This window comes from Bombina bombina, chromosome 12 (assembly GCF_027579735.1).
Source record: "Bombina bombina isolate aBomBom1 chromosome 12, aBomBom1.pri, whole genome shotgun sequence".
NCBI lineage: Eukaryota > Metazoa > Chordata > Amphibia > Anura > Bombinatoridae > Bombina > Bombina bombina.
In genome coordinates, this window is record NC_069510.1 from 82,478,445 (window position 1) to 82,500,468 (window position 22,024).

Genomic DNA, 22,024 nt, shown 5'->3' on the forward strand with positions numbered 1-22,024 from the left:
TATTTGTTACAGTGGCAGCAATGTCCGGTCAGCAGATTAGGGGTTACAAACTTTATTTAAGTGTTTCCGATGTGGGGGGGCCTCGGTTTAGGGGTTAATAGGTAGTTTATGGGTTTTAGTGTACTTTGTAAAACTTTAGTTAAGAGTTTTATGTTACGGCTTTAGCCCATAAAACTCTTAACTACTGACTTTTAAATGCGGTAGGAGTCTTGACAGGAGAGGGTGTACCGCTCACTTCTTCCAGGACTCATAATACTGGCGCTAGGCAAGTCCCATTAAAAAGATAGGATACGCAATTTACGTAAGGGGATTTGCGGTAAGCTCGAGTAGCGGAAGAAAAGTGAGCGGTACACCTGTACCTGCCAGACTCGTAATACCAGCGGGCGTTAAAAAGCAGCGTTGGGACCTCTCAATGCTGCTTTTTAAGGCTAACGCAAGACTCATAATCTAGGCGTATGAGTTCAGGATTCTAAACCAGCAGAGGAAAAACCTGTGCAAATTTTAAATCTCATATTCAGACCCAGGTCTTGAATGTTTCCGTTTCCTTCATTAATTACTGAAATCATTACCAATGAATGAGATAAACCGGTAGTACCATTTACACCAGTAGCAACTTTTGAGAAACCTTTTCCTGTTGCTGAAAGTAGTTTAGAACTATGGGGAATCATACTTAAAGTTGATAGTGCAATATCTACATTAGCTAAGAGGTCAACTATTCCTTTGGAAGACAATACATCATTTAAAGATCCTATGGACAGGAAACTTGAAGGCTATCTCAGAAGGCATTTCTGCAGGGAGGATTGTTATTTCAACCTGCAGTGAGTATTGCCACAGTTGCTGGAACAGCAGCTTTCTGGTGTGATTCTTTATCTGACCTAGTTTCAAAGGAATCTTCTTTAGAGTATATACAAAATTGGATTCAAGCTTTGAAAATGGCAAACTCATTCATCTGTGATGCAATCATACAAATTGTTTGCATTAATGCAAAGAATTTAGCCTTTGCTGTCTTGTCCAGAAGAGCTCTTTGGCTTAAGTCATGGTGGGAGGACATGGTTTCCAAGTCTAGACTTTAACTTTGGTCTTTAAGGGTAACAATTTATTTGGTCCAGCTTTGGACTCCATTATTTCTACAGTCTGTCTCACATTTACAAAAGCCAGAAAAGAGAGTAGCTTTTTTTACAGATTGTAAAAAATGTGGAGAACACAGGGGTTATAGCCTCAGTCACGCTACAGTACAGAAAAAAGAGGGCATGTTCCTACTGATATTGGATCTAAAGACATTGAACAAATTCCTAAGGGTACCATCTTTCAAGATGGAAACCATCAGATCAATTCTTCTGTTAGTGCTCTGGGGGGGGGGAGTTCATGTCTACAATAGATTTGAAGGATGCATATCTTCACATCCCTATTCATCGAGATCATTAGTAGCTAAGGTTTGCCTTTCTGAACAGGCATTACAAATTCACTGCTCTACCCTTAACTACTGCTCCCAGAATCTTTTCCAAGGTACTGGGAACTATTCTCTATAATTCAGATCCAGGGAATAGCAGTGGCTCCTTACCTGGATGATATCTTGGTTCAAACACCATCTTTACTATTAGCAATCTCTCACACCAAGAGGTTACTTTGGTTCCTTTGCAGACATGGTTGAATAATCAACATATCCAAGAGTGTGTTTCTTAGGGGTGATCATAGACTCAGAAGCCATGAAGATCTTTTTAACAGATCAGCGCAAAGTGAAACTTCAGTCAGCTTGTCGGACCTTCAGAGGGCTCCTTCTCCTTCTGTGGTGCAGTGCATGAAAGTAGTGGGCCTCATGGTGGCTGTGTCTGACTCCATTCCTTTTGCAAGCTTTCATCTGATGCCTCTGCAATTGTGCATGCTCCGTCAATCGAATTGAGATAATTCAGATCTTTCACAGCTGGTAAATTTAGATCCATTTAGCAGACAGTCTCTGGGGTGCTGGATATTCGCTCGTCCAGTTTCCATCATTCAACTTGTGAGATAATCACCATGTATACCAGTCTATCAGGCTGGGGACAGTTTGGGGCTATTTGAAGGCTGAAGGTGTTTAGTCTCCTCAGGAGACCTCATTATCCATATATGAGCGATTTTCAGCGTTCTGCAACAGTAGACACTTCTCTGCTCTATTCCATTTATCTGTTTCCAATTGGACAACGTGACAACAGTGGCATACATAAATCATCCAGGGGTGAACAAGGAGCTCCCTAGCCATGTAGGAGGTAGCTCTCATTCTGTCCTGGATGGAAAATTATCAGTGAACTATTTCAGCCATTCATAACCCAGGACTGGAAAACTGGAAAGTGGATTACTTGAGATGTCAGACTCTTCATTTAGGGGAATGGTCACTCAATCAAGAAGTGTTCAACTATGCCTTGAACAGGTGGGGAATGCCATGTATAGATCTCATGGCTTCTCATCTGAATCACAAACTACCAAGGTACGGATGAGGTCGAGGGATACTCAGGCGGTACAACCTAGTATATCTTTTTCCTCCGATTGTGCTACTTCCACGAGTGGTAGCACGTCTCAAACAGGAGAATGTTCCAGCAATTCTCATAGCTCTAGCATGGGCTCATGGGACCTAGTATGTGGAGCTTGTAAGGGTGTCCAGCTCGCCTCCTTGGCTTCTACCTCTGAGATCAGATCTTCTGTCCATTCTTCTATCAAAACCTACAGTCTCTCAACTTAACTGTGTGGAGATTGAATGGTTTATCCTATCACAGAGAGTTATCTCTAATTTTGTAATTGATACTCTAATTCAGGCCCGTAAGCCTATTACTAAAAGGATTTACCCTAAGGTATGGAAGGTTTATCTATCCTGGTGTTCTCAGGGGGGTTATTCCTGGCATTCACTACAGATTCCTTGGAGTAAGGGTCTCTCTCTCGCTCTCTCTCTCTCTCTCTCTCTCTCTCTCTCTTTTTTTCTCTCTCTCTCTTTTTCTCTCTCTCTCTTTTTCCCTCTCTCTCTCTTTCTCTCTCTTTTTCTCTCTCTCTTTTTCTCTCTCTCTCTTTTTCCCTCTCTCTCTCTTTCTCTCTCTTTTTCTCTCTCTCTCTTTTTCCCTCTCTCTCTCTTTCTCTCTCTCTCTCTTTTTCTCTCTCTTTCCTGTTACTTTCCTGTTACTGCTTAGTGAATGCTAGAGAAAGCCAGCTCATGTTGCTCTAGAAGATGTATGACATCAAGCTGTATATCCCTCTCTGTAGAGATATGATCCGCTTCTGGGGCTGTGACAGGAAACAATGGACACTGCACAAATAAAGTTAAAAAAAAGGTAAAATACTTTTAAAATGATAAATAATACATATTGCAATGATTTCTTCTATTAAGTATAACCCACTGCTTAGTGCTTTTTTATTATAACATTAAAACATGTATGTATATATATATATATATCCCTTTTAGTCAAGTAGCTCACCAAATAAATTAAGTAGTAAATATTGTAATTTTTTTGGGCCAGACAGAGAATGTATGTTTTTTGCCTTTTGTCTCTAAGAACTCTCATAAAAGTCATGTTCTGTATTTGTAGTTTTAGGAGGGACCAGTATAAATCCATCCTGGCTATATTGTTTGCTACAGAAGAAGTGAATAGAAATCCCAACCTTCTACCAAACATCACTTTAGGTTTCCAAATGTTTGACTCCTGCTTTTCTGAGGCTTCAGCTCTACAAGCTACAGTTCAGGCCATATCAGGAAATAGTAACATTGTCCCAAATTATGAATGCCAGTCAAGAGTACCAGCTGTTATTGGGGATCCCTTGTCAGCATCATCTGTGGCTATGGCAAGAGTCCTTGGATTGTGGAAAGTTCCCCAAGTAAGTAGGAGAACACTTACAACTAACATGTTATCATAGCAGCATGAATTGTCCAAAACAATTTTTTTCTTTCATAAGGTGGTGAGAGTACATAAGCCATTACTCCTGGTATTCAACTCCTGACCACTAGGAGGAGGCAAAGATTCCCAAAACTCCAAGAGTTCTTAAAGGGACATTAAAAACTAAGGGACAGATTACAAGTGGAGTGCTAAATATAGATTTTGGGAAAGAGATATTTGCGCTCCACTGAGTAATACCAGCGCACGCTAATTTGTGCGCTGGTATTACAAGTTGACAGCAATGTGAATGCAAGCTCGCATTTGCATTGCTGGGAAGCATTGCCCTTCCATAGACTCCAATGGGAGCCTCGTTCTGATGCTGTCATACACGGCACAGAACCAAAGCGCAGTGAAGGGGTTAAGTCGAGCAGCTATGGCAGAAAATTGTAAATATATATGTATATGCTTATATACATATTTATTTATTTGTTAATAAATATAGACATATTAACACAAAAAATATACACATTTATAAAATTAACCAGAAATCTTATACCTGGTTAATTTTATAAGCACTTATAATAGCTGATTATTTATCGCATGCCCGTAAACGGGCAAATTTGCCTGTTTGCGGGCTTGAGATAAATTAGTGCTCCACTTGAAAATAAATGCTAGATAGAAAGATGCATTCAAAGAAAAGATTAGTGTGTAAATAACACGAGAAAGGAATTTATCAGGTAAGATATAAATTGCTTTATTAAAGTTTCATTAGCTGTTTAAATATTGACAAAATAAGTTTAAAGTTTTAGTGTTTTTAAACAAAGGGAGATGCCATGTTGTAACTTAGGTTACCTTTTCTGCTGTGGCCAATTAGGGACAGTTATAAATAGGTCACTAGAGTGTGCAGCCAATGGCTGTGTGGTATATAACAGTGTTCTGCACTTCTATTTCTAACAGGAACTGAAAAGCTCACAATTTCAGAATGGAATTACAGGAAAAGGGGACAAATAAATAATGAAAGTATATTACAGAGGTTTATATATATATATATATATATATATATATATATATATATATATATATATATATATATGATTTATCCTTTTACATTACCATCTCAAAGTATTTACTGTCCCTTTAATCCATGGGGTAGTGACACAATTACTCCTGGTGAAGGCGTTAGTCACAAATCTGCAACAGGTGTCACGGGGAATGTCCCTTAGCCTCCTCCTGTTGGGTCATCGATATATACTCCACACTTTAATCCTATGCTATCACACAGCGCTGGATGGGCTCTCTACTGGCCCCAGTCGGTTTATAAAGCTGGTTAGTTCAGTAGATTGAATGCATGGATAAATCATGGTCAGCTGACGTGGTTTCAAAAACTAGAGTTTCATCTTTCCCTTTGCAAGGGAAGATTTTGCTTAGGCCTTTAAATCTTTTATTTATTCATATCCAGCAAAAGGTACAGCAGTATATATATATATATAGATCAGCCTGCCTTGTAGGCAAAACAAATGGAAAAAAACGGAGGACAGATAAAATGAAAAAAGGTCAATAGGACCATATACAATAACAAAATACATTCTGAAGTAAAGCAAACCTTATAATAGCCCTTATATGTACTTCGTATAGCTTCATATACATGTAGAGTGTTCCATAGTATACCCAAAATGTTGGAATTGTATAATTATCCTAACCATAAAAACACAATTAAATAAAAAAAAATAGAAAAAAGGAAGATTTTGCTTCTTTTTTTGTAAATAGAGGAAAGAGAACCTTTCTCCATCAAATCAAAAAGTTTAGGGGTTTGACTAGAGAAAACTGTTTTTTTGTTCCTTTTGCCAGTCAAGGAACTGAAAGTCCTGTTCCTCCTTTCAGAAAAAGGTATCTTTCAGATCTTCCTGCAAGTTAAATCTAATTGAAACAAGGCCAAACAGTCAAAAGAGCCTTCTTTCTATTCCAAATTTGCATGAAAGTGCGGTCTGAGAACCCCATTCAGATTACTACTTTTTTGGGATGCTGGTCTTTGTCTGTTGAAGATCCATGGGCTCTAAATATAGTTCCCTGGGTTCAAAATTGTCTGTAAATCAAGACCTCCAGCAAAGCAAAAAGGGAAACCGGCTAACCATCCGCAAATGAATCCAGAGAAGCGGTGAAGGTAAGATGCAGTAAGGCTTTATTATTTACAGGTACAGACAGGCTAAAATCAAAAAGGTGGGCATGCAGAAAAAATGCACCAAACGGAACAGGTCCGGATGGCTACTAAACAGCAAAAAATCAAGACCTCCCTGTTGAAGGGTTTTTTTCTGTTTTGTGTCCCAGAGGATCCCGTGAGAGCAGATGCTTATCCTCCATTTCATACAGTAATAGTTCCAGTACCTGTGTTAGAACATGTACAAGGTTTCTACTCTAACCTTTTGATTGTTCCCAAGAAGGAAGAAACTTATAGGCATGTTCTGGATTTGAAAGTTTCTCAGGGTTCCAACTGTTAAGATAGCAACTATTCAGATTATTCTCCCTTTGGTTTCCTTTGGTTCAGCAGGGTCAATCATTGTCCACGATAAAATTAAAAGGATGTTTACCTTCATATGCCTATCCACAAGTCCAATGCCAGTTTCTGAGGCTTGCCTTTTAGGACAAACGCTTTCAGTTGGTTTAGCTTCCAGTTGCCCTAACTACAGATCCTAGACTTTTTTCAAAGGTTATAGAAAGCTCTCTTGTCTTTTGTTGTTTCTTTGAGGGCAAAATAGTTCTCCTCAATTAGTAGAAATCTTATCTACTCAAACTCTATGTGACTTTGTTTAACAAAACAAAAGAATTTGAAGTTTGAAACATTAATCTGTGTACATGTTTGCAATCTCTTGTCAATCCTTCAATAACTCAGAGCATGAAGATATCAGCATCAAATGGTATTCCTTTGCACAGTTTCTCATGAGATCTCTTCAGTTTTACTTGCTTCGTCAATGATGCAAGGATTATACTCAACTCTCCCTAAGAATCCTCTTGGATTTCAAAGTGAAACAGTCCCTGTCATGGTAGTCAAACCTCCGTTCCATTTTTATTGGGGCGTTTTTACTTCATCCATCCTGAATTTACTTCATGTCAAATGCAAGTCTCTAGGGATAGAGGTCAGTATAGAGGTCCAGGACGCACAAGAAGTGTGGTCTCCTCCAGAGGCAAGGTTTACAATAATTATTCTAAAACTCTGTGCAATCTTCAGGGCCCTTTAGAGCTGGCCTGTAAGAAGAGACATATCTGATGTTGCAATCAGTCAATGTTATAGCAGTGGCTTATTTCAATAATTAAAGGTCAACTCGCAGTTCCCTAATGCTAAAGGATGTTTAACCCTTTGAGTGCTAAGCACTTTCCCACCTGGGTGCTTTTTTTTTAAACTTTTGTATGTTTTTTTCCAGATCCCCAAGACTTACACCGTTGAAAAGGTTAGGCGATTACCTTTCCAAAGGTGGGAGATACAGGCGTCTAAGTAGCATGCCCCCTTTCCCTATACTTTGTATTGTACATTTTTAATAAAGTTGCGTGGTGACGTCATCACGTCATTGCGCGTGACGTCACCTCGCAAAACGTGAAGCCCCGGCGATGCCTGTCACTATGCAGGCCCGATCGCCGGGGTAGGAGCGGGTGGGAGCCCCCAGATCTCCCTCAAGGTGGGAGAGTGCTAGCGATGGCTCTGAGCCGTCGTTAGCACCAGAGTGGGAAACTATGTGACGGCTCAGAGCCATCGTTAGCACTCAAGGGGTTAAAGATTTTTTTCTTGGGCAGAAAACAATCAATGTTCAATCTTTTACTATTTATATCTCAAGTACGAACAATTGGGTAGCAGATTATATCAGTCAGAAAAACCCTTCATCTAGGGGAATGTTCTCTCTATCTAGTTGTCTTTAACCAGATTGTAGCTCTGTAAAGGTCTTACCTGGATTGGAGTCTGTAGCAGAGATTTGTGCTCCCCCTTACAGGTATCACAGCCCAAAGTGATCAGGTAAAAAAAACACCTGGGCTGTGAATAAATGCACGGGGGCTGTATGCAAAAACCAAGGATCCAAGTATGCTGTACAAACAAGGGTAAATCCAAGAGAGTAGTCAAGGTATTGCAGACATCAAAGGAAGCCAGAGGTGCAGGTCACAAGCCAGGGTCAGTCTTGGGGATTCAGGAACAAAGACACCCAAACTATAAACATGAAACAAAGAACTGACACTGAGCACAGGAAAAGGCAGGGTTATATAGCCAGATAATCAGCTGCTAATTGGTAGGAAGTCCCAGGTAAGCCTGACTTATAGGTTGTAAATGAGCACAGGTGATCCATGCAAAGCAATATCCAGAGTCCAGCCCCAGTGCTGCAGGCAGGATAAGGAAAGGTAATGGAAGGCTTACATACACACACAAATAGAAGGGAGCAGCCGTGGCTTAGAGGCAAGAGAGCAAGCCTAGGATACAAGAGGTCCTAGGTTCAAGTCCCTCGCTTGCCTCCAAAGGGGCGACCATGCCTGGCTGTCTGCATGGAACGGTGGGAATCGTGACAGTTCCCTCCCCTTAAAATTGCCCTCCGGGCGTGAACAGGCTGTGTAGAGACCACTTTGAGTTTGGGGGTAAAGTCAGCCTCATCTTCAAAGATGTCATCTGGCAGGATGGTGACTCTCCCGTGGGCATCCAGCGCTACAATTTGGTCGTCCTCTACATTACTGGAAAACACTGTGCCAAGAAGGCCTTGGCAGCCTTCTTCCTATTCTTTTTGGTACTGGCTGCTGTTGAAGTACTCGCAGCTTGCAATGCTTTCTCAAACATCACAAGATCCTGCTTGCAAACAAGAGTACCATTCAAGGCATAAGTGTAGTCAGGTGGCAGTACTTTGTCAGGACAGAATGTAATGCTGGTGCTTGCAGGTACAGAAGTGATGATGGTTTCAGGATTAGGCAAATCATCAGAAAGTTGAGAAGACGCTTCAGGAGCAAGAGGTAGAGGCATAACCGAGGTCTCAGGGACTTCAGGACTAGCAAGAGCAGGTTCCGTAGGTCTACAGGAAATAACAGTTTCAGAGGTTAGTAGACTCTTCTGAACAGCAGAACATGGACAGCCATGACAGCAACCTTGGCACCTCACAGAATTGCATGTAGAACAAAGAGGGTGAACAAAAACAGTGCCTGTTTGCAGAGCTGGAGACTGAGGTGGGCAATTGGAGATGAAGTGCCCTCTTTCCCCGCAGTAAAAGCAAAGGCCATGGCTCCTCCTTCTAGCTCTTTCTAGGGAAGCCTACCTATTCAGGATTACCCCTATCTCCATGGGCTCCTCAATGTGCTGGGATTCATCAGGAGCATCAAGGTTTGCGGGTGAGTACTGGTAAAAAGCATCCCAGTCACGGGGAAGCCGTGATCTGTGGGAACATGGAACAGTCCTAGGAACCTGAGTTTGCCTTGTGGTAGTACACTGAATGGCCACGGCTGTTATGAAAGCCCCCCACTTGTCTAGGACAGGACTCTTAGCCAGGAGCATCTGGTGTGCCCATTTTTTTATCTGCTCAGAAAGCAGGTTGATGGCTGAGCGGCCCATGATGAAGTCAGTGGCATACGTAAGAGACTTTAAGGGAAACAAGAGCTCACAATCTACCTTACAGGACAAGAAGGAGGAACGGCTACCATCGAATCTCTCAGGTAATAGTACAAAAGGTTCATAATATGCTGGTTCTGGGTGTACCGTACCTTTAAGAGCACAAAAGTCCTGCTGGAAATCCAGAACAGTCTGAGACAAGTTGGATACTTGCTGGGTCAGGGCAGTGAGCATCCTGTTCATCTCTGCAGGCTCCATAATGATCAGTTCTTATGTAAAGGTCTTACCTGGATTGGAGTCTGTAGCAGAGATATGTGCTCACCCTTACAGATATCACAGCCCAAAGTGATCAGGTAAGAAAACCACCTGGGCTGTGAATAAATGCACAGGGGCTGTGTGCAAAAACCAAGGATACAAGTATGCTGTACAAACAAGGGTAAATCCAAGAGAGTAGTTAAGGTATTGCAGACATCAAAGATAGCAAGAGGTGCAGGTAAACGATGAACAGAGCCGGGGTCACAAGCCAGGGTCAGTCTTGGGGATTCAGGAACAAAGACACCTAAACTAGAAACAGGAAACATGAAACAAAAAACTGACACTGAGCACAGGAAAAGGCAGGGTTATATAGCCAGATAATGAGCTGCTAATTGGTAGGAAGTCTCAGGTAAGCCTGACTGACAGGTTGTAAATGAGCACAGGTGATCCAGGCAAAGCAATATCCAGAGTCCAGCCCCAGTGCTGCAGGCAGGATAAGGAAAGGTAATGGAAGGCTTACATACACACACAAATAGAGAGAAGCAGCTGTGGCTTAGAAGCAAGAGAACAAGCCTAGGATACAAGAGGTCCCAGGTTCAAGTCCCTTGCTTGCCTCCAAAGGGGCGACCATGCCTGGCTGTCTGCATGGAACGGTGGAAACCGTGACAAGATCTTTGAGGTTTTCCAGAGATAGCCCTGATGGCTTCTTTTTGAGCAAAACCTTACAGATTATTTGCAAGACCCAGGGTTCCACAGGCAGAGTTAATAGATGCTCTTATAACTCCCTGGTCTTTTTTTCTTGCTTTCATATTTCCTGTGTCTGTTCTGCTTCCAAAAGTGATAGCTCAAATCAAATAAGAGCTATTATTACTAATTTTGTTTGTTCCTGCTTAGCTACGCAGAACTTGGTTAAGCAGAACTAGTTCAAATGTTCAGCTGTAGTTTCTTCCACTAAAATTCAACCTACTGTCTCATAACCCCTTCTATCATCAAGATCTCGTGTCTCTCATCTGGAAGACTTGAAGATTGAATGACTAATTTTAATACAGAGGTTTTTTTTCCGTTGCAATAGTTGAAACCTTAATTTAGGCTAGAAAGCCTGTTTCAAGTAAAATCTATCTCAATATGTGGAAAGTCAGGGATTTAACTGACATTCATTTACTATTCCCAGAATTCTTCAATTTCAATTTCAGAATGGTTTAGTTAAGGATTTATCTGATAACTATTTAAAAGGTTAAATGTCTGCTCTTTTTGTGTTTATTCCCAAGGAAATAGCTTTCTTCTCTTTGGACCATTCTTGGGGTCCAATGAGCAGGTCTCTCCTTTTGAGCCTATGCACTAGACATTTTCCAAAAATAGTTTCTTTTAGCAGATCTGCTTGAAGATATTCTCAAATTCAAAGAAGGGTTACTACATAATTTTTAATGTAGTATGACCATTCAAATTTTTCTTTTAAGCTACAATCCTTTTTTAGCCAATACTCTAATTTGTGTATTTATTTCTCAGGTCCAGGCTAAGGCCAAAATGCTATAGCTTTTATTTTAGTTTCTTGGTTACAGCTCTTGATTCTCAAGGCTTGGAGACAAGGTAGTCTTCCATTAAATGCTTTAGAGCCATTTTGCAAGATCAGTTTTCCACTTCCTGGGGTTACAAAGAAAGGGATTATATTGAATAAATTGGCAAGGCAGCAGTATGGTGATCCTTATATTCCTTTTCTAAATTCTACCAATTTATGTTCTCACTTCTTCTGAATCGGCCTTTTGTAGGTAAGTTCTACAGGCAGCAAAGTTTTAAAATGTGTTGCCTGCCTTTTTATAGAATTCTTTGTCCCGCCCAATTTACTTGTGGACTCCACAGCTTGGTATTAGTTCCCAGAAATAGTAGCTTCTGGACTTTCACCACCTTATGAAAGACAACAAACTCTATGCTTATCTGATAAATTAATTTCTTTCATGGTGGTTTAGAGTCCTTGAGACCTGCCCATTTTCTCTATATTTACAGTTTTTTTTTCTGGCAGGCAGTTTTAGTTTTGCACCTCATTTTCATTGCTTTTTCCTTTCCTACCTTTCTACTTCTCCTTGCTTGGCTATAAATAAGACTAGCATACCAGAAAGGTGGAATGGATTAAGTACTCTTGGAGTTTAGGAAATATTTGCTTCCTCATAGTTGCCAGGAGTTGAGTCCCAGGAGTAACGGCTTGTGGACTCGCTCCACCATGGAATAAATAAATTTATCTAGTTAGCATACATTTATTTTTTTTTACTGTTAATGTTTCTTTGAGAGATTAAGAAGAATAGAGATCTTCCTCTTCCATGTGTTCCTTCCCATATCTTGTTGAAATGTAGCACCTGTAAAGAGGCAATTGAAGTTGCAATTTTAGATTTTACAGAATCGGGTTATTGTTTGAAATTTCATCAAGGTCATGGTTGTTATTAAGCTTAGGGTTTCGACTAGGGCTGGACTTTCTATTTTGGTGACAAATTTGGCTGTAATGCAGACATCTCTAGCAGCCAAGAGTTAACAAAGCTTTGCCACATTTTACATACTAACCCTTACCCTGAATCTAACCCTAGCCTGTATCCCATGTTCCCTCTAAAGTGTGCATGTACACAGTTTTTTTTTTTACCCAGCAAGCACCAGATGTTGTACACAGCTTGCCCTCATTTGTAAAAAGTTTATTTTTAATTTAATAATTTTAATTCTTTTTTTTTTATGTTTAAATGATTTTTATTAACATTTTCTGGTTCATATACATTACAGAATGAACCTCAACCTACTCTAATAGAGTACAAACATTAGTATGGTGAAAGACAACACAGCCTACACACTTAGGTATTGGTCCGCAAACCCTCCCATTGTCCTCTTCTCTCTCCATGTCCTCATGGGACTCATCCTTGTATATGGAGGGTCTGGTGTAGTGGATTAAAATCCATGTTCTGCGTGTCTCCCAAAATCCTTTGTTGTTTTCAAATTGGTTACAAAACCGTTAATTTGTGAGCATGTGAATAAACTAATAAATTCTTAAACATAGGAATATACACATAAACAATTAAATAAGCTTCCTTTAAGCACATGGCATCTGTACAAATTTTGGGAAGAATGGGGGGAGGGGGGGAGAAAGTAATGTCCCTATACTCAGCGACTCCCCGTAAAGAAATAGTATGTCATGGTCTCCTTACTAGGGACAACGGTGTATCATCAATTGCGGTGTAAATTGTGTACTCCTCTGAGAGGTGTTGATTTGCTGATCCAGTAGTACCAAATATTGTGAAATGATGCCCTGTTGTTTAGGATGTCGGCTGCGGATTCATACATAGTATAGATGTAGTGTATTTTGTTATATATCTCTGACCATGGGGGGGATCCCACCTTCCAGTATTTCGCGATGCAAATCCTCGTTACTGTGCATAGGATTTTAATAAAGGTGTTTAGGTATCTGTGGAATTTATCTATGTTTTCATGTAGCAGCTCCTGCTGTATAGTGAGAGTAACCTCTTCATCTAGCAACTGACTAATGAGAGTAGAGAGCATCTTCCATATCCCCTGTATCATCCTACAGTCCCACCACATATGTTTATAGGACCCTAGTTCTCTGCATCCTCTGTAGCATATGTTACTGCCATTTGGGTGCATGTGAGCAGTTCTCATTGGGGTCAGATACCATCTGAATATGGTCTTCATAGTGTTTTCTTTCAGATCCATACTGACTAGCCCCCTATCAGCTCCCTGGAACAAGTCCTCCCACTCTTGTACCCCTTTAAGCATATTCCGCTCTTTCTCCCATGCTACCATTACTGTGGGCTTGGTTCTATTCGGGGGGGGATTGTAATGCTAAGTATATCCTAGATATAGAATGTTTGGCCCTAGTGGGACTGTTTACGCAGTCCTCCAAAACCGTTGATCCCCCACCCGGGGACTTTTTCAGGAAAGATTGTAAGGAGGAACTAAACTGAAGGTAGAGATACCAGTGAAGTTTGATAGGCGTGAGTTTTGTCTGCACCTGGGTGAAGGTGAGCAATTGTCTCCCATTCACTATGTCTACCACCCTGTAAAGCCCTTTGTTTTCCCATTTTTTAACCAATATGCGGGAATCGCTTGAAAGGAGGCATCTAATTGGAGTCAGTAAAGAGTATTTATGAATCAGGTCTTCCCTCTTAAGTGCCTTCATCCAAGTCTTTATGGTCAGATCTGATGTCTGAGTCTTAGTATGCATTTTGTCTGAGTGTACATCCCATTCTTTTTTTCTTTTAAAGGGACATGAAACTCAATTTTTTTTCTTTTATGATTCACATAGAGAATACAATAAATACAAAAAGTTTGCAATTTACTTCTATAATCAAATTTGCATCTTTCTCTTGGTATTCTAGAGATAGCTAGATAGGTAGCGTGCCCATATATGGAGCACTACATGAAAGGAAATAGTGCTGCCATCTTGTGCTCTTGCTGAAGTACAACATTGTTGCAAAACTGCTTCCATATAGTGCTGCAGACACGTGCACACTCCTGAGCTTGCCTCCATGCTTTTCAACAAAGGGAAAACAAGAAAATGAATACAATTTGATAATAGAAGTAAATTGGAAAGCTGTTTAGAATTGTATGTTCTATCTGAATCACGAAAGAATACATTTGGGTTTTATGTCCCTTTAAACAATTTATTTCCATGTTATAAGGTGTTTTCAAAATATTTCACAAGCAGATTGTCACAGCCATTACTTTATATAGTTAACTGATACTATGGGGCCCATTTAACATGCTCTGTATCGGCTCCGATGTAGCTGATTCCGTACGAGCCTTCAGGCTCGCTGGAAACAGCAGTTAAGAAGAAGCGGTCTTAAGTTCGCTGCTCCTTAACTGGTCCGCGGCCTCTGAGCAGCGGACAGCAAACAACCGCCAGACATTTATAATTCGCCCCCCCTATGTTCTTATTTTATTTACGCATTTAGGTGTACAAACTGTGCATGCATTTAAATGACCCCATGTGTATCGTTGGACAAGCAAAAAAAAATAAAAATAGTACACACCAGAATTAGAGGGAATATTGCCTACAACCAGGTGTAAATCTATCTGTGTAAAGAAACTTATCATCATTATACTGCACAGCATAATCAACTGAGTATATATTCACATCATAGTTAAACATAGCAGTGTATGCATTAGGATATAGTGTATAGAAACTAACATCATTATACAGCACTAAAGAGCATTAGCAGGATAGGTAGATAGATAGACAGACAGATAGATGATAGATAGACAGACAGACAGATGATAGATAGATAGATAGATAGATAGATAGATAGATAGATAGATAGATAGACCGACAGATAGATGATAGATAAACAGACAGATGATAGATAGATAGATAGATAGATAGATAGATAGATAGATAGATAGATAGATAATAGATAGTTAGATAGACAGACGGATAGAAATTAATATAGATATATAGATATTTAAAATCATAATACAGAGAAACATGTCTATTATTACTATTATTATGTATATTATTACAATTACGTATTACCGAGTTACCTTTAGGGGGTGGGGCATCTGTTGTGTAGGTCCTGCTGTAGCCTACAACAGTTACATATTTAGTATTTTATATACATTTCACTAGTAAATCCTTCCCTGACACTCAGCACACAAGTATTGCTAAATGTTATCAACTTTCTGTTCGCAGGTTAGCTATGCTGCATCTCTACCGAACTTGAGTAACAAGCTGGAGTTCCCATCCTTCCTGAGAACCATAGTTAGCGTTGATGCCCAGCCTTATGCTTTGATTGAACTTTGTAAGGCTTTTGGATGGAACTGGATTGGGGTACTGATTACATCAACTGACTATGGCACAGTAGGTGGGCTTACTCTTAAAACCGAGGCTACCAGAAATGGAATTTGCTTTGCTTTTTTTGAAACCATACGCTTAGATTCTATTGACAACCAAATGGCAAAAATGATAGAGATTGTTAGAATGTCAACAGCCTCTGTTGTTATACTTTTTGCCTCTCCCCCAGAAGTAAATGCAGTATTTGTTGAGGTTCTTCAGCAAAATGTCACAGGAAAATTATGGGTAGGAATAGAAGCTTGGTTCACCTCTCCTGTTTTTTATCAAAAAGAATATTGGACACTATTAAATGGCACCATAGGAATTGCGAGAAGTAAAAAAATACTACCACATTTTGCTAACTTCTTGCAAAATATCTACCCTTCAAAATACTCCAGGATGCTCTCTATAAGGCAGTTCTGGGAGAGATACTTCAACTGCAATTGGGTTGATTGGATTGGTAATAGTAGCTCCTCTGCAATAAGCAGTACCAGTAGGACATGTACAGGCTTAGAGAAACTGGTAACCAATGATGTAACAGAGAGCAACGATCCAACATCACAGTCAGTATACATGGCACACAATGCCCTATATGCGGTTGCTCATGCACTTCACAACTTGTTGACCTGCAGAACTGGAGAAGGTCCCTTTACCGGTGGCTCTTGTGCTAACAAATATGATTTCCAGCCCTGGCAGGTATTATCTATGATGGTGATCTATCCATCTATCTATCTATCTATCTATCTATCTATCTATCTATCTATCTATCTATGTCTATCTTATTTCAGAATTACACACTGTTCCTCCATTCATTTAGGATAATTAACTTATTCTGTTTCAGATTTTGAATTTATATATTTTTTTCTTTGTTTGGGCATGATACAGGTACATATTCCAAATCCAGAATTCCAAGTTCCAAACTTATTCTTAAATCCAAATTTTTAATTAATATATATTTATATTTTTATATATACAGTTCTAATGGTACTATTTATACAAAAGTATTTAGAATTGTATAAGACTAACTTTAGGTTGCATGTATAAGCTGTGTTATTGCATTTAAATATTGCCTAACATAAGATATTTTCTTTCTAATGGTAGTGAGAGTCCACAATCCTTATTCTTGAGATTACATCACCTGGCCACCATTACATTACACTAGAGCTTAAATATCCCTCCTACTTCCCTTTCCCTCCCAGTAGTTCTTTGCCTTGTTTAGGAGTGGGCAAGAATAGAGGTGCTGTTCAAATTCAACAGTTTATTATTTTTTTGCCTCAATGGATAGTTTCTTGAAGAGACAGTTAGAAGAGTATGGCAGGGACTTTGTACTTTATGAAGTCTTGTCCTTAAGCAGGTCTAGGAGTCTCTAGGAAGTTCAATTTTGCCTCCCCCTGTTTGACTAGATATATGTACTGCTCCTTTGTAAGTCTTACACTGACAGTTTCAGGACAGTACTTACTGGATAATATGATGTAGAATCTCTCTTACAGGTACAGGGAGATAGTTGAGTACATCCTTTTGGTGTTGACTTAGGTACTTGGTAAGTACTACTTGTCACTTATTCTGGGCAGTTTTCCTGGCAGTTGGTACAGTGGTGCAATCTGCTTTAAATGGGTTTAATATCTGCTGCCTTATGTTGAAGCTGTATGTCTCAGTGAGCAAGGCTTATTCTAACTTACAGTATTAACAATATTTAGGTCTGTTTATTTTATTTATTATGCAGGACTTACAGGTCTCAGCCCAACCTTTACGCGCTCTGTTGTGGGAACACGGGGTCACACTGTTAACATTGGGTGTTAGGTGCTGGATCACTTTGAACAGATAATGGCACTAGCTCTTCGGTACCTCAGTGCTCCAGTTTTTCTTTTAGTGCTCTGGGGTGCTGTGGAAGCGATCTAGCTTATGACAGGATAGGGATTTGTGCGTGGAGCTCTTAGGCAGTGGGGAAAGAGTTAAAGTTTTTCCCGCTGCAGAGTCTCGCGAGCATTCCCTGCCCACTTTTCTTCCTCATGCTTTGCGATCAGCGTCAAAAGGGTACGCCATCACTCTGATCATTGTGTCTTTGGCTCAGGTCACAGTTGGTGGTAAGACCTTTACACTGGAGCACAAGGGGAAATAATAATATAACATTTTTTGTGGGCTAACACAAAATTAAATATAATTTAATATAACACAAATTAAATATAATTTTTGGGAAGCTGTTCCAGTGCTATAGCACTAGTGTGTTACCACGTGTGGCTGTTTTTTCTTTTTAGTCAGCAATTTCTAGGGGTTTTGCTCTAGGGCTTATTTTCACCGTAAAATACTCATTCTGCAATAGTTGTGTTTTTATCTAATCTCCTTATAGCTTAATGTATCTGGAGGAGCCTGCTGTGAAGAGGTCACTTCACATATCACAATTCCATATGATAAATGTTTGTTATGTAAGATGGTCACTGTATGTCCTCCTGCCCAACTTTGCAGCGCATGCCTTGCTACTGTTTTACAGAATTTGTTTCAGGACGCTAGTTCTACTTTTTCTGGGAGGCTAATTTTGATCTATGGGAGACTATTCCTAAGGTGGATGGTGCTATCTCTACATTAGCTAAAATAACCTCTATTCCCTTGGAAGACAGTATGTCTTTCAATGATCCTATGGGTAGGAAACTTGAAGGTTACTTGAGAAAGGCTTTTCTTCAAGGGGGTTTCCTCTTTCAGCCGGCCGTTAGTATTGCTGCAGTGGCTGGTGCTGCTGCTTTTTGGTGCAACTCTTTGTTTGATTAGGTTTAGTTGAGTCTTCCCTAGAAGAAATTCAGGATCGCATTAGGTATCTAAAGACGGCAAATTCCTTCATTTGTGATGCTATTGTTCAAATCATCAGAATTAATGCAAAGAACACGGCTTTAGCCTATGGTAAGTTCCCTTCATTTGGTTTCAATTGGACAATATAACAACAGTAGCATTGATCAATCATCAAGGTGGTACATGCAGTCCCCTAGCAATGTAAGGAGGTGTCTCATATATAGATTTGGGCAGAAAACAACCAATGTTCGATTTCAGCAATTCATATTCCTGGGGTGGAAAATTGGGAGGCGGATTATCTGAGTTGTCAGACAACTCACCCAGAAAAATGGTTTCTGAATCAGGAGATTTTCTACCTACTTATTGCCAGATGGGGGTGTCCGGACATAGTTCTCATGGCATCTTGGCTCAATCACAAGCTTCAGAGATATGGATTGAGATCAAGGGACCCTCAAGTGGAGCTGATAAATGCCTTAGTGAGTCCTTGGCAATATCAGTTTGTTTATTTGTTTCCACCAATTGTGGTAGCTTGTCTCAAGCAGGAAAATATTTTCTCTTACATGGTGTATCCAGTCCACGGATTCATACTTACTTGTGGGATATTCTCATTCCCTACAGGAAGTGGCAAAGAGAGCACACAGCAAAGCTGTCCATTTAGCTCCCCCTCAGGCTCCGCCCCCCCCAGTCATTCTCTTTGCCGCTCTAACAAGTAGCATCTCCACGGGAGGGTAAAGTGAATGTGGTGTTAGATTTGTAGTTTTTATTTCTTCAATCAAAAGTTTGTTATTTTAAAATAGTGCCGGTTTGTACTATTTACTCTGTGGCAGAAAGTGATGAAGATTTCTGCTGAGAGGAAAACGATTTTAGCATGTTGTAACTAAAATCCATTGCTGTTCCCATGCAGGACTGTTGAGCATCAGAAAACTTCAGTTGGGGGGAACAGTTTGCAGGCTTATCTGCTTTGAGGTATGTTTCAGTCATTTTTTCTAGTCAAGACTTAGTAATGCTAGAAGACTGACAAGAATCCCCATGGAGGAAAGGTAAGCCATATTCTGAGACTTAGTATAGAAGGAAGGCTTATTTGAAAGGGCTCAAACACTGGTGGACACTGTTAAGGGGCAATCGATTGTTTTTTTACAAATATCTGATATTTATACAAACTTATATTACATTTAAAACACTTGTTTTGGGGTTTATTCCGCATGGCATCTATTTAGACACCTATTTTGGCTTGGGAAGGCCCCACATCCCCAGAGTGAAGAGGGAGGGGGCCTGAAATTCGCGCCTCAGTTGCGCAGTTGATTTTACAGACAGCTTCATGCAGCTCCATGTGAAGAGTCCAGAGATTGCTTGAGGACTTCAGAGAGGCTTATTTTCGATTAAAACTAATCCCCAAGGAAGGTAGGGCCACAGCAGAGGTTGTGGCATGGTGCTATAGTTTTGCTAACCGGTTGCCAGCTTTAATTTGCTCCGGTTTGGGCAGTAAGGGGTTAATTGACTTGAAATTTACTGTGCAATCATTTCAAGGCATTAGGATCATACGGTGCAATTTTCATAAAGATTGGATGAGTTTTGGAGTTTTAGTAAAAAAGTGTGCGCTTTTTATTATTTAAAGGCACAGTACCGTTTTTTCAAAAATTGTATTTTACTGTATTTGAGTGCAGTCTAAGTCTGTTTAACATGTCTGAGCCTACAGATAGACCTTGTTCTATGTGTTTAAAAGCCATGGCGGTCCCCCCTTTACATTTGTGTTTAAAGTGTGCTAAGGTATCTAAACATTTTAAAGACCATGCAGTGACACTTAAAAATGTAGCCCAAGATGATTCTTTAACGGAAGGTAACGAGGATAGCCCTTCCTCCTCTCCCCATGTGTCGACACCAGTTACGCCCGCGCAAGCGATGCCTAGTACCTCTAGCGCATTGGCCCCTATTACATTACAACAATTAGCAGCAGTCATGGATAATTCCCTTGCAGCATTTCTATCCAAACTGCCAGTTTTTCCTACAAAGCGTAATAGCTTGGTCTTAAGAACAGAGTATGAGCAATCAGAAGCTTTGGAGGATTTATCTGTTGTACCCTCACAACGCTCTGAAGGGACGGTGAGGGATGTGCTGTCCGAGGGAGAAATCTCTGATACAGGAAAGGTTTCTCAGCGGGCAGAATCAGATTCCTTAGCGTTTAAATTTAAGCTGGAACACCTCCGCGTGCTGCTTAAGGAGGTATTAGCTACACTGGATGATTGTGACCCCATGGTGGTCCCAGAGAAATTGTGTAAAATGGACAAATATCTAGAAGTCCCTGTATACACTGATGCGTTTCCGATCCCGAAGAGGGTGGCGGATATTGTGGATAGGGAGTGGGAGAGACCAGGTGTACCCTTTGTTCCCCCCCCTATCTTTAAGAAAATGTTCCCCATAACAGACCCCAGGCGGGACGCATGGCAGACGGTCCCTAAGGTAGAGGGGGCAGTTTCAACACTAGCCAAGCGCACAACCATACCAATTGAAGACAGTTGTGCTTTCAAAGATCCTATGGATAAAAAATTAGAAGGTTTACTAAAGAAAATATTCGTTCAACAGGGTTTCCTTCTCCAACCTATTGCCTGCATTATTCCTGTAACTACTGCAGCGGCTTTCTGGTTTGAGGCGCTGGAGGAGTCGCTCCAGACGGAGACCTCATATGATGAAATTATGGATAGAATTAAGGCTCTAAAGCTGGCTAATTCTTTTATCACAGATGCCGCTTTCCAACTAGCTAAGTTAGCGGCGAAAAATTCTGGTTTTGCCATCATGGCACGCAGAGCGCTTTGGCTTAAATCTTGGTCGGCCGATGTGTCGTCTAAGACTAAGTTACTGAATATTCCTTTCAAGGGAAAGACCCTTTTCGGGCCAGAGTTGAAAGAAATTATTTCGGATATCACTGGGGGAAAGGGCCATGCCCTCCAGCAAGATAAGCCTTTTAAGGCTAAAAACAAGGCTAATTTTCGTTCCTTTCGCAACTTCAGGAGCGGTCCTGCTTCAACCTCTGCGACCGCAAAGCAAGAGGGTAACTCTCCACAGCCCAAGGCAACCTGGAAGCCTTTGCAGGGCTGGAACAAGGGTAAACAGGCCAAGAAGCCTGCAGCTGCTACTAAGACAGCATGAAGGGGTAGCCCCCGATCCGGGACCGGATCTGGTAGGGGGCAGACTCTCTCTCTTTGCTCAGGCTTGGGCAAGAGATGTTCCCGATCCCTGGGCATTAGAGATAGTTGCTCAGGGATATCTTCTAGAATTCAAGGACTCTCCTCCAAGGGGAAGGTTCCACATTTCTCGTCTGTCTTCAGACACGACAAAGAAAGAGGCGTTCTTACGCTGTGTAGAAGATCTACTCAAGAGGGGAGTGATATGTCCAGTCCCAATTGCAGAACAAGGACTGGGTTTTTACTCAAACCTGTTTGTAGTTCCCAAAAAGGAAGGAACTTTCAGACCAATCCTGGATCTAAAAATTCTAAACAAATTCCTCAGAGTTCCATCCTTCAAGATGGAGACCATTCGGACAATCTTACAGATGATCCAGGAAGGTCAATATATGACTACCGTGGATCTAAAGGATGCGTACCTTCATATTCCTATCCACAAAGATCACCATCAGTTCCTAAGGTTCGCCTTTCTGGACAAGCATTACCAGTTCGTGGCCCTTCCCTTCGGGTTGGCCACCGCTCCAAGAATTTTCACAAAGGTGCTAGGGTCCCTTCTAGCGGTACTAAGACCGCGGGGCATTGCAGTAGCACCCTA

At 40.7% G+C, this 22,024-nt stretch overlaps 1 protein-coding gene across 1 annotated transcript in view; it reads left to right on the forward strand.

The window, feature by feature from the left end:
* Window positions 1–22,024, forward strand: part of LOC128642679 (extracellular calcium-sensing receptor-like) — a 102,719-nt gene that overhangs the window by 43,856 nt on the left and 36,839 nt on the right. Inside the window, exons 3-4 of the mRNA XM_053695460.1 lie at window positions 3,549–3,834; window positions 15,329–16,165. Coding sequence (XP_053551435.1) covers window positions 3,549–3,834; window positions 15,329–16,165 — 1,123 coding nt within the window. The remainder of the gene's footprint in view (window positions 1–3,548; window positions 3,835–15,328; window positions 16,166–22,024) is intronic.